Raw genomic sequence first — 12,712 nt, 5'->3', positions numbered from 1 at the left:
CCTGGTCTCTGTACCTTTTCTTCAGGGATTTGCCTCTCTCTCTGGGTCTCTGTCCCCTCCCGGTCTCTGTCCCTCCTCTTTGTGTCTCTGTCCTCCACTCCTCCTCCCCCGCTCCCGCCTCGCCAGTCTGCCCCCTCTCTGGGTCGCTGTCCCCCTTGCTCTAGGCCCCTGTCTCCCTCTCCCTGGGTCTCTGTCCCCTCCAGCCCTCTGTCCCTCTTCTTTGTGCCTCTGTCCTCCACTCCCCTCTCCCAATCTGTACGCCCCACCCCAGTCTCTGCCCGTTCATCTGCGTTTCTGTCCCCCTTGCTCATGTTCTCTGACAACCTCCCTCCTAGTGTCTTTTTTCCCTCCTCCACAACTTTCCCTCTTCTGTAAGTGCCCTTTCTCTTTCTGCCCTTTCTTTTTCTCTCTGTCCCCCTATTCAGGTCTCTATCCTTGCTCCCTGTGTCTCTTTCCTCCATATCCTCTTCCCCCTTCTGAGTCTCTGTCCCCACTTCTTTGGTACTTTGTCCCGCTGTCCTTTGGTCTTTGACCCCCCCCCATCACCCCCTCTAACCCCCATCCTGGCCAGGACTCCAGGCTGCGTCACTGCGGAGAGAGTTGCAGAAGTGGGGCCTGTCCTGCAGACCAGGGAGGTAGTTTCCCTCACCCCCAGACCCTGGGCTCCCCCACTGCCTCCAATTCAGTATCCTTAATCCAGTATCCTTGGGCAGTCCTGAAGCCCCCGATGGGACCCAGGAAGGCAGAGAAAAGACATCGGAGCTTCCCACTCCTCTCTGCCCTGAATTCTGGTGTATCCCCAGGCAGAAGCAGTGAATCTTGAGGTGAGGGACTGGACTTAGGTTGAGGCTTGGGTTGAGTGAGGTTTCTGAGCAAGTCGGGAGTCGGGGTGGAGGCTGGAGCAGGGGTTGGGTAGGCCCGAGGGGTGGGAGTAGGGGCTAGAATAAGAACCTAAATCAGCCATGCTCCCTTATATCCTCTCCCCTCCCCCCAACTCTACTTTTCTCTTCTGCTTTTGACAGCAGCCGGGCACGGGATCAAGTGACCAAATCAGCGTTTTTGCAGAGGCCAGAAGGTGTGGGAGAAGGTGTGAAGGAGAGGGAGGGGGCTGCCATAGGGGAGAGTATGGGATGAGACTCCAGATTAGAGACCATGGGAGTGGCGAGGAGGCCCCAGGACAAGGAGTAACAGGATAGTCCAGACTCCATCAGGCCCTGGGAAAACTGAATGCCATCACTCCCTCATGGCCCTCCCCAGGCCCCAGCAGGTTATCTGGGGGGATTTGTGAGCCTGGGTTCTGTACCCATGGGGTAGGCTTCTGGAGGCATAATGTAGGCTCCGGTTATGGGACACCCAGCCCTGCAAACAGACCAGAGGGAAGTGGACTCGATTTTTGGTGATAGACACCAGTAGGGTGTAGGCCAATGTCCGTCCTCGTCTTCAGATCTTTCCCACCCCTCCTCCTTCCCAGTCTATCCTTTCCCTGCTCCTCCAGGCACAAAATTCCTGAAAGCTCCAAACTCCCACCTCCGTCATCCTCGGTGCCCTCTCTTAATTAACTTCCCCTCCCCCATTCTCCAAGACCCTGGAATTGGGAAAGGGTCTCCCGCTTCCCGATTTCTAGGACCCCAGCTTCGTTCCTCCGCCCCCATTCCTATCAGTTCTAAATCTAGGAAAGAGGGTCTCCTGAGCACTAAAGCTGAAAATATGGAGACTCTCTGCCTACGATCCTTGGTTCCCCAGACCCTCCAAGAACCCTGGCCCCCAAACCTCGTTATTAAGGAAGAATCTCTCCGCTGTAATTTTTGAGTCCTCATCTCCCGGGTCTCCCACCTCCAAAACTGGGATTTGGGCCGTCTTACCGCCCCCGGACCCTGTGCCTTCTCCCCCTCCCCCGTACTCACCCCAAGTCGAGGCGGGGCGGGGATGGGGGAATCCGGGGATAGCGTTGGGGGAGGGGTGACCCAGCCCCGGCAGCTCAGGGCAGCAAGAGGCTGCGGAGGGGGGGGAATGACATCATCGCCGGAGGAGGGACAGCACAGCTCCCCCCAACCCGGGGGCTTCAAGCCCCGCCTTTATGGCGGACCCAGGGGTCTCAGAATCCCAGGGGAGAGAGGAAGAACAGAAAATGAAGTCTGCGGGAATCTCATCCCCACCCCTTAAAACAAGGGTTGGAAAGCCCTTTACGATTCAGCCACCACCCCCCACTGCCACCTGTCGCTGCCGTCGCGACCTGTCGCCTCCCACGCATGTTGTGGCTGCGCCCGCCCCCGGCAAAAGAACACGGCCTGGAATACAAGGTCCGTGATGCTCCGCGGTGCCGGGCGCCTTTGTCTATAGGCGGCATAGGCGAAGGGCTTCATGGGATTCGTAGTACAAGGACCCCCCCCCCCGCACCGGTGGGAGCCCTGCACTGGAGAAAAGGAATGATTCCTTTCTCCTTCCTTTCTTCCTCAACTCCAGAGAGCTGAACACTTATTTTTCTCTCCAAAACTCGTGCGCTTAAAATTAAAAAAAAAGGGCGGGGGGGACCCAGGTAGGGTCAATGTAAATAACGGATTTTTACTGAGTGGCTGGGCCTCGGCTACCACTCGGTGCGCATGCGCCTAGCCAGGGCGCCAACCGGAGAACTGCGCCCGCGCGGGCCCACCCCCTTGTGGTCCTGCTCCCCGAGAGCGAGCGCGCGCCAGCCCCACTCGGGCACCGCCTGTTAGGTTCCCGCGATCGAAGACCGCTACGTAGGACCGCAAGAAGACATCGCCGAGAATCCAGAGGGGCCCTGCAGGCGGAGGCATGTCCAGGGCCTGGAAGCCAGACAAGCAGAGGCGGACGCCACCCCGAGCAATCTGCAGGGCGACAAGAGAGGCCACTGGGTGTCACGCGCACCGAACCCTCCTCTTCTTCCCGGGGAGCCAGAGCTTTGCCCCCGCCCACTATCCCGGGCACCAGAAGTGTTTCTGTGGCCCCTCTTCGGTCCTGGTGATGTCTCATTCCTAGCTCCATCCTCTCAAATCACATCTTATTGCATCACTCTGACTTGTGACGGCCACCTACCTGGATGACATAGTCCTGGGCTGTAAGGTTAAACCAGACCCCACCAAGGAGGAAGGAGATTGGAGGAAGCGTTGGAATTTTCGAGCACTGGATGAGGTACTGAAGGAGAAGAGGAACAAGTGGAGTTGAGGGATTCCTGCTTAAAATAGATGCTCAGGGCCTTGTGTGGTCAAGCTCTGCTGCCTTCTCTAGCCTTCCCAGCTCTCCCCCCAACACACATAATTATTGCCACTTCCTTTAGACTCCCTTTTGATCAAACCTTTTCCTCTATCTACTTGTGGATCAAAAACTGCTGGCCCCGTGAGGGACACCGAGCCCACAGTTGTATTGAAATTGTCTTAGAGTTTCAAAAATTATTTACCAACTGTACACCACGGTGGTACAGGTTGTATCCTTGGCGTCTGCTGCTGTGCAACCTTAGACAAGTTACTTAACCTCTCTGTGCCTCACTTTCCAATTTGAAGGTGTAGTTGATAGTAATACTTCATAGAGATGTTGTGTGAGAAATAAATGAGTTAGTTTGGAAGAATGCCTGACACACAGTAAGAGTGTTACTATTCACGAACCAGGAGGTTTCAGATAATGTTTTCAGCTTTCTCCAGCAAACCAGAAGATCTGGCTTTCCCTGCATGGAAACACTTGGCTGGAGCTGAGTGGCCTAGAGCTGCACTTTTTAGACTGATGGGGTACCTGCTCTCCAGTTTGCCTCCAATCCCACCACCCCCAAGTACCTAAGAATACAATATTAGGCTGTAAATATTGTAAATGTTTACATTTGTAAATGACTGTAATGTCAATGACTACCAGGAAGTCTATCTTCCTTAAAAACCAATAGTAATTACCTTGTTGGGAAGGTAAGGAATGTTGAGAAGTTGATTTCGAGTGTATATATCTCTCTTAGAGACGACAGCATCGAAGTATTGTTCTAAGTACCTTAAGTGGGTTAATTGATTCAATCCCCACAACATACCTAAGAGGTGAGTATTAGTGACCCTACTTTAGAGGTTAGGAAACTGAGGCCAAGGAACATTAAGTGACTTGTCCAAGACAGCACAGCTCGTAAGTGGCAGAGCTGGATCCCAACCCGGGCAAGCCACACCGAACCGCCATGATCTCCCTGGCTCCCTTGGCTCATTACAGGCCCACGTCCTAGGCATTTGACTTGGAGACCCACAAACGGAGTTTTCTCCACCCTCGCAGAAGTGCCAAAGAACAAAGGGATAGAGACAGAAAACCTGACCTGGAAGGACCCTGCCCCCACCCCAAGAGCTGCAGGGCTCCCCGACAGAGAAGTGAGTGAGCAGCTTTGATGTTGCACCAGAGAAGTGAGTGAGCAGCTTTGATGTTGCACCGTGGCCCCCCTCCGGGCCTGAAACTCTCTTGGCACGCTTCTGTGAGCCTCCACTCTCCTGTGTCTCAGGCTGCTTCTGCCCTATCTCTACTTCTACTCTATGTGGATGTTCCCCAAGGCTGCTCCTGGGACCTCTTCTCGCTCCCAGAAGGGGCTCCCCTCTTCCATGGCTCTGAATACTGTCTGAGGGCTGATGGCCGCTAACCATTTCTGGGCTTCCTCCACACCTCCCCAGACCTCTGCAGGCTCCTTAGGCTTCTCATTCCCATTCAGTCCTGAATAAACCTCCATCACCATCTTCTCCTGTCCGGAGTCACTCAGCAGAGGCCTAGAAGGTGTCCTTGCTCCCTCCCACTACCCCCCAGCCTGTCACTCATGATGCCCAGTGCCTTTTGCCCTGGGATACCTCTTAACCACCTATTCCCACCCTCAGGCCCTAGCATCATGCCCAGTGTTTACCATCAAAACCCCACCGGACACTGGGTCCTCACCTCCCCCAACAGCAGGGAGAGTCCTCCAATGGCTGCATGCAGGGCCTGGATTTCTTCAGTGGGTCCTGTGATGAGGGATGTGCCCGTGTCCAGGATGGCAGCACAGCCCTGGGCACAAAGAGTCAGCCCTGTGTCCACGTTCACACTGTGAGGGGGCAAGGGGTGGACGTTGGAGCCAGTGTCCTAGGAGTCCAGGCCCTCAGCCCTTCCTCCCTCAAACACAGCAGCCCTAACTGAGTCCCTTCCTCCCTCAGACCCAGGAGTCTGGGTCCCCAGCCCCCTCCTCCCTCAGACCCAGGAGTCCAGGCCTCCAGCTCCTTTCTCCCAGGACACTGGAGATTAGGCTCTAGCCCATTCCTCCCAGACCTAGAAGGCCAGGCCCCTCACCGCTCCATGTGGATCTGCCAGTAGGCAGGGATCGTGACTGGCAAGAAAGTGAGGGGTGGGATATAGTGAGCTGGATCTGAGCCACCCAGAACCAGCTCTCCTCCATCTGCGGCCGCAGGATCCCTGCAGAGACAAAGTGCTGTCAGTGTCTTGGGTGTTTCCCTTGCCAGCCCCAGGAGGGGCCAAGGAAGGGAATTCCCGCCAAGGGAAGGTCTCCTGGTTCTAGGTGCGGGTAGCGGAATACAGGCAGAGCCTAGATATTGGGACTGGGAGCAAAGCAAGAAGTGAAGAGAAAGGGGACTGTTCTCGATGAAGGTCAGGACTGTAGGGTCCTGGGGGCTTTCCGAAGTGGGGATGGGACTTCCTGATATGGCTGTGAAAGATAAGAACCTTTGGGGTGGAATTTAAGTGGAGCATTGGGGTTTGTGAATTGGCTCTGGCAGGTGTGACTTGGGTAGAAGTGAGGTGGCTTCCTGGGTATGGTGAGACCTTCTGAATTGTAGGTCTCATAGTTCAGAGGTGGTAGACTTCCTAGTTGGCTGAGAGTGGCGGGGAAGAAGGGCAGTGATTCCTGGAGGTGGGGGAGGAGAGGATCTACCCAGAGGTAGATGGGACTTCCTGAGTGGGTTGGACATCAGGGTAACTGAAAGGGCATAAGATTTTATGCCTGTGGGGGATGGGCCTCCAGAGGGAAGGTGGGGACTTCCTGGATGGTGGTTGGGGCTTTCTGAGCATAAGGTCCAGCTTCCTAAAAGGTAGGTGGGACGTCTTAGATTAAAATGAGTAACTTCTGACTTCTGGAATGTGTTCTCAAATGGCATTTGGGCTTTCTGTACAGTGAAGAGGGGGTTCCTAAGTTGAGTAGGTAGGGCATGGAGTTTCCTGGTTTGGGTTTGAAACATGGAGCATTTGAAATGATGGTGAGTGTCTTTAGTAGGTCTTAAGGTTGCTTGGTGAGTGGGACTTTTGAACAGGAGTTACTTATATTGGGTAGGTGATTTGGTGAGTGGAGGATGAGACTTCCTTTATTGGATAAGGGACTTCCTGAAAACAGAGTGTCCTTCTTGGGGCTAGGACTCATAGGAAGGTAGACTCTTCCCCATTACCTGTTGAGGTAGAAGGAGAAGACAGGCTTATCCAGTAGCCCCTGGTCCACCAGTGTATCCAGCGGGGGCCGAACTCCTCCCACAGCCAGAATGGGGAAACCGAGGCCCAGTATCCCATCGAAGTGGGCAAAAGTGAAGACCAGGCTGGGCTCCCACAGAGCCTCTCCAAAAATCACTGATGCACCCTTAATTCCTCCAATCTAGGGATAGATGCAAATGGGGCAAGTTACTTCTTGGAGGACATTACCTACATAACCATGAGTTCTTCCAAACCAAGGCCTGAATCCCATACCTGGAGACTTCTGAAAACAACTCCAACTGCCTAGGATGCTTTGCTTCCGGACTTAAGAAGCCCACCCCTTTAACCAGGAAGCCCCACCCTCGCTTGAGAAGCCCTGCCCCTTTTACCCAAGAAGCCCCGCCCCCTACTTCAGAAGCCTCATCCATTTGCCCTGGAAACCCCACCTCCTAAACCACCTCCCTAAGCCAGATTATTTTAGACATTGGGGTTCTCCCAGGCTCAAGTCTTGGGGTCAGTGGTCACGCACAGTCAGCCTGTCCTCACTCAGGATGCCATCTAGCTTCCCAGTTCCATACTGAATGGCAAACTTGGTCCCATTGGGTTGGAAGGAGCTGGAGGCTTTGGAGTTGAAGCGGTGGTGGAACCCTAGGTCAGAAGACCAGGGAGGTGTCACTGGGGAAAGGGAATCTCCCCAGTGCCTCCTGCCTTTGTGACCTTGTCACCCCTGAAGGCAAGTCAGAAGAGAACAGTGCCTCGAAAATCCTTGGGAAGCCAAGAACCAGCCCCCCTCTTCTCCCATCACCCTTGTAGCCTTATTCTCCGCCATGAAAGCTCACAGCAGGGCACACTGAAGAAGTGGCATCTTATGGACGGGACCCAGAGATTGGAGGAACCAGTGTCAAAGACGACAGAGAAGTTTTGTGGGGGTGTTCCCAGTCCAATTTCCCCATAATACTGGACCTGATGGCAAAACAGGAGAGAGGGGGAATGAAAAGCTTGACTTCTTAAGCGGGGAGGAGGGCAGAGGCTCTCTGGGGCTATGACTCACATTCATGTAGTTAGAGAGAGGTACCAAGATGGGCTTGTCCCCAGGGGATGGGGCCCCCAAACTGGGGGGCACTGCCGGCTTCCCCCATCCCCTCAGTGGGTTCAGGGTCCCACGTCCAGGGTAGACTCGGCGGAGAGGGATCCTGTGGGGGAGAATACTGACAGTTAGGAAACTACTCTTCCTGGAGACTCTCTATAACAGAATTTTCCAAATAGGATATAATGATAAAGGGAATGTCTCTATGGCCCTAAAATAACTGTCATTACCAGAAAGCCTACAATAACAACGTTCGAGGAAACCCAACCAAACACATATCAAACCATGATGACAAATTTCCCCAAAGACTTTACAAGAGCGAGCCATCCCAAACAGACCTTTCCCAGAATCTTTCAATAAGAGACATTCCAAATAACAGAAAATAAGCCATCCTCAGGAAGTTGACATTCACAAAGGTTTCCAAAGACCCTAAACATAAAACTAGCCTTTGCAAAAACCCTCCCGTGCATGCTTCTCATCATGATGTAGGAGGCTATTTTCCTTACTATTGGGGGGGGGGGGGGGGACAAGCACCAAATCCCAATTTCATTCTTTATACTAAACTACGTTCCAGGGGCGCCTGGGTGGCTCAGTCGGTTAAGCATCTGCCTTTGGCTCAGGTCATGATCCCAGAGTCCTGGGATTGAGCCCCGAATCAGGCTCTCTGCTCAGCGAGGAGCCTGCTTCTCCCTCTCCCTCTGCCTGCCACTCTGCCTACTTGTGCTCTCTCTGTCAAATAAAGAAATAAAATCTTAAAAAAAAAAACAAAACTACATTCCAGATAATCAAAGACCTAAGGTGAAATGTAATATTTTTTTAAGATTTTTTTTTATTTATTTGAGAGAGAGAGTGAGCGAGAGAGAGAGAGAACGAGTGGGGGAGGAGCAGAGGGAGAGGGAGAAGCCGACTCTCCCCTGAGCAGAGAGCCCAACGTGGAGCTTGATCCTGATCATGACCTTAGCTGAAGACAGACGCCTAACTGACTGAGCCACCCAGGCGCCCCGTGAAATGTAATATTTAAGAGCACTAGAACGAAGTAAAATGTTTAAATAACTCTGGCTTTTCAAAGCGTGATAACAAGATCAGAAATCTTTGGGGAGAATGTTGATGAATGGGACTCTAAAATTTTAAACCTTTGTACTCCCTGCCTCCAATGCACAAAGCTGTTAAAAAAGTTTTTTAAAATCTAGGGGAAATAATTACAAGTTATATGTCAAAGAGTTAATATCTTTAATATGCAAAGAGCTTTTACAAACAAATAAGAATAAGATAAACAGCCCAGCACTGGGGAGACAATTCTCCAGGTTCTCTCACATTTTCAAAGAGGGACTTTGTCAAGGATTTCCTTTAGTGAACAGCCTTGGGAGAGTCAGTGTCTCCCTCTGGGGCAAAGAGCAAGCAGGTTTATGATCCATTATAAAAGGTTCAAGTTCCCTAAACTTAGGGTTCCTTTCCTGTATTGCACCTCACTGCATGTGCACCTCAGCCAGCCCTCTTCATCTCACCCTGTGGGAACGGGTTCAGAGAACGGATACCCTGGCTACTACTGTTGCCAAGAGTAGTAACCTGTCCTTGTCTCTGACCTGGGAGTCTTGTGTCTTCTTTGAGCAGCCATGAAATGAAACTGTGGCAAACTTGACATTCGGTAGGAAAATAGGCAAAGGACATAAACAGGCAAAAGAAGTACAAACAGCTTCTAAACAAATAACATCTTTTTATGTTAGATGTTCAACCCCAACAGTCATCAAAGGAATACAAATGACAAGAGTCAGAAACCTTTTCTGACCCTGCAGATTGGCAAAGAACCATGAATACTCACTGTTGGCTCAGGGCTATAGATTGATACAAACTTTCTGGAGGATGATTTGGCAAGTATGTATCATAGGGCTTAAAATTGTACACAACTTAATTTCAGTTCAATGAATTTCATCTCTAGGAGATCACTGGACAAGTGCACAAAGATGTGTTTATGAGGATGTATCTAATTTTGAAAACTGGAGACCAACTAGGTAGGACTTGGCTCAGCTACGGAACATGAATAGAATGGAATCCATTCAATCACTAAAAAGGAGAAAGTAGGGGCGCCTGGGTGGCTCAGTCGGTTAAGCGTCTGCCTTTGGCTCAGGTCATGATCCCAGGGTCCCGGGATCGAGTCCCGCATTGGACTCCTTGCTCAGCGGGGAGACTGCTTCTCCCTCTGCTGCTCCTCCTGCTTGTGCTCTCCCTCTCTTTCTCTGTCAAACAAACAAATAAATAAATAAATAAAATGTTTATGTAGTCAAATTAAAAAAAAAAAATAGGAGAAAGTAGCCCTCTATGCCAGTGGTTCTCAAACTTTAGCAGGAAGAGGAATCACCCAGAGCAGGGGTGATGGGCAAAGTTTTTTGTAAAGACTTTGCCCACCATCTGTCTCTGTTGCAACTGCTCACCTCTGTCAGTATAGCATGGAAACGGCCCTGGACAACATGACTGGGTTTTGTCAAACTCCATTTGCAAAAAAACAGGTAGCAGGATGAATTTGGCCCTTGAGCTGAGTGTTTGTCAACCCCTGACGGAGAGTTGAAATTCAGATCTTTTAGTTTCTGATTGACTAGGTCCAAGATGGAGCCTGAGAATTGCATTTCTACCAAGTTCCTGGATCATGCAGATGCTGTTGGTCCTGAAATGACTCTCAGCAAATCACCGCCCTTTGCGCTGGCTTAGGAAATGGCCGTGACCTTTTAGTTTCAAAAAGCAGGTTAGCAAACATCCTGTGTGCTAATATTTTTGTACCTGCTTGTAGTCACTCCTTGGAGCCCCGCTCCCTCACTCACATCTTTGCTGTGCCCTCTCCCCCACCATGACTCAATCTTTGAGAGGTTCAAGAATGTCAAGTGGGGAAAATGTTTCTTGGAAGGGGACCCTCCTCCCCCCCATCAAGAGTTCCAGGGGATGGGAGAAGAGAGGAGAGGAAGTGAGAGATTTGGGTTGGGGGGGACCAGAGGCCAGGGGAGGGGGGAGGTCACTGGGGTCCCCAAAACTGGACTTCTTGAGACCTAAACAGTTTGGAAGTTTGGGGGAGTCACAGCTCTGAGTCTCTAAGATCTTGTTGGGTTGGGGTGTGGGAGTCACATGTCTGGAGACCCCAGTACCAGATCATCAGAGCTCAGGGTGGGATCTGTGGGGTCCTCCCAAAATTTGTCTGGAGAGGAGAGAGAAGGAGTCATCCCAATCGAGGGTCTCCGGGTTGGAGGACCTTGGACTGAAAGGGCTGCCCTCTTAGGACCTATCAGGGTAGAAGCCCTCTTGGGGTGAGAGCCCCGTTTGGAGATCTGCGAACCCAAGAGATAGGAGTCATGGCTCCTGGGATGCCAGGCTTGGGAGTCACTGAACTGGGGGGCCCCCAGACTTAAAGGGCAAGAGGGGGAGAGTCCGTCCCAGGTTTGGGGTGGTGATGGGGTCCCCAGTACCGGATCAGCGAGGCCCCGGCAGGCTCCACAGTCAGCGGCGGCAGCAGCAGCAGCAGGAAATGTAGCCGGGACATCTCTGGGGACCCGGTGTAGACCCGTCCGCGTTTTCTTCCCGCGGAGACTCCACCCTGTGCCCCGCCCACCTCCGGGGTTCGGAGGTGACCGGGACGGGAAGGCTCTCTGTGGGTAAGGGGGCCGGGGGGCGGGAAGCGCCTGGTGTTCCTGGAGGGAATGTGTGGAGTAGTTTTGTAGGGTCCGCGGAGGTGTCAGCGCGCCTCGCTCGCGACTTCAGTGGTGGGGGAGGGGCGGCCTCCCACGGGGGGGGGCGGGGCGATCCTTCCACTACGGTCGCTCTTATTTATGACTTTCATTTCACTTCACTTTTCTGAGACTCATTAACCACAAGGGTTTTCTTGGGCAAGAGAAGGAAGGGCGGGTGTTTTTGAAGGGTCGGGGGGAAGGCGGGGAGGGTTAGACTAGAGGCGCTCCGGCCCATGATAAGTGGGACCCCCGACTCTTACGGGTTTATTTGGGAAATACTGAAACACACACACGCCAATAAAAATAGCCCATAGCCCCATCACCATCGAAAGAGCATAAAAATAGTTGGCAGCGTCTTTGTCTCTGGGCCTGCCCCCTTTTACATTGACTTGGTGTCTCAAATATGAAATGAGCATCAGAAAATCTAGTTAAAATGCAGATTCCTGGGCACCACTCCCAGGGATTCTGATTCCAAAAGCCTGAGATAGAGCCCTAAGAATCTGCATTTTTAGACAAGCCCACTGATCAGGGAGCTGCAAGCATTTCCGAGAAACTATTTGTTTTTTTTGTTTTGTTTTTTTTAAAGATTTTATTTATTTATTTGACAGAGAGAGAGAGAGAGCGAGAGAGGGAGCACAAGCAGGGGGAGTGGGAGAGGGAGAAGCAGGCTTCCCGCGGAGCAGGGAGCCCGATGCAGGGCTCCATCCCAGGACCCTGGGATCATGACCTGAGCCGAAGGCAGACGCTTAACGACTGAGCCACCCAGGCGCCCCCCGAGAAACTATTTGATGTTTTGGTTTTCTAGCTTAGATTTACAAATCAATATCAGCTTGCACATTTTTTTAAGTAAATAAAAGCAGACTGTACTTACTGATCAGTAACTTGTGTTTCTTTTTCTTCACTTAACCATATACCTTGGGCTTCAAGAAAAGTTGAGAGGTGGGGCGCCTGGGTGGCTCAGTTGGTTAAGCCTCTGCCTTTGGCTCAGGTCATGATCCTGGGGTTCCAGGATCGAGCCCCGCATCTGGCATCAGCTCCCTGCTCAGCAGAAGCTTGCTTCTGCCCCTCACCCCGCTCATGCTCTCGCTTGCTCTCTCTCTGAAATAAATAAAATCTTTAAGAAAAGAGAAAGAGAAGGACGCCTGGGTGGCTCAAATGGTTAAGCGTCTGCCTTCCGCTCAGGTCATGATCCTGGGGTCCTGGGATCCAGCCCCACATCAGGCTCCTGGCTCAGCGGGGAGCCTGCTTCTCCCTCTCCCTCTGCCTCTCCGCCTGCTCATGCTCTCTCTCTCTCTCTGTATCTCTGTCTCAAATGAATAAATAAAATCTTTAAAAAAGAAAAAAAAAAGAGAGAGAGAAATTTAGATGTAACATACATATGGTAAAATGTACAAATCTTAAGTGCACAGCACTATGGCTTTATTTATTTTCCCTGACAATTTATTATGAAGATTTTTCAAGCAGTTAACAAAGTTGAAAGAATTGTGTAGTAGGGGTGCCTGGGTGG

The 12,712-nt window shown here is 51.8% G+C and overlaps 1 protein-coding gene across 1 annotated transcript; it reads right to left on the bottom strand.

Annotated features, from left to right (window-relative positions):
• Nucleotides 1–2,481: 2,481 nt before the first annotated feature.
• NAPSA (napsin A aspartic peptidase) lies at nucleotides 2,482–11,113 on the bottom strand. Its single transcript, XM_032387982.1, has 9 exons — nucleotides 10,945–11,113; nucleotides 7,460–7,601; nucleotides 7,248–7,371; nucleotides 6,938–7,056; nucleotides 6,390–6,589; nucleotides 5,284–5,406; nucleotides 4,897–5,041; nucleotides 3,055–3,153; nucleotides 2,482–2,846 (listed from the first exon to the last, which is right to left on the bottom strand). Exons 1-9 carry the CDS (start codon nucleotides 11,016–11,018, stop codon nucleotides 2,607–2,609), a joined length of 1,266 nt encoding a protein of 421 aa, XP_032243873.1. The 5' UTR covers nucleotides 11,019–11,113; the 3' UTR covers nucleotides 2,482–2,606.
• Between the last annotated feature and the right edge of the window lie 1,599 nt (nucleotides 11,114–12,712).

The sequence above is a fragment of the Phoca vitulina genome, unplaced genomic scaffold (genome assembly GCF_004348235.1).
Source record: "Phoca vitulina isolate PV1807 unplaced genomic scaffold, GSC_HSeal_1.0 scaffold52, whole genome shotgun sequence".
Classification (NCBI taxonomy): Eukaryota; Metazoa; Chordata; class Mammalia; order Carnivora; family Phocidae; genus Phoca; species Phoca vitulina.
Note: the sequence above shows the minus strand (reverse complement) of the source record. Positions and strands in the feature narration are given on the sequence as shown.

Coding starts and splice junctions, on each gene's coding strand:
- NAPSA (XM_032387982.1), bottom strand. CDS start 11,018: ATGTCCCGGCTACATTTCCTGCTGCTGCTGCTGCCGCCGCTGACTGTG. Junction 7,372..7,459: donor CTCTCTCTAACTACATGAAT/GTGAGTCATAGC, acceptor TTTTGCCATCAG/GTCCAGTATTATGGGGAAAT. Junction 6,590..6,937: donor TGAGTGAGGACAGGCTGACT/GTGCGTGACCAC, acceptor ATCTATCCCTAG/ATTGGAGGAATTAAGGGTGC.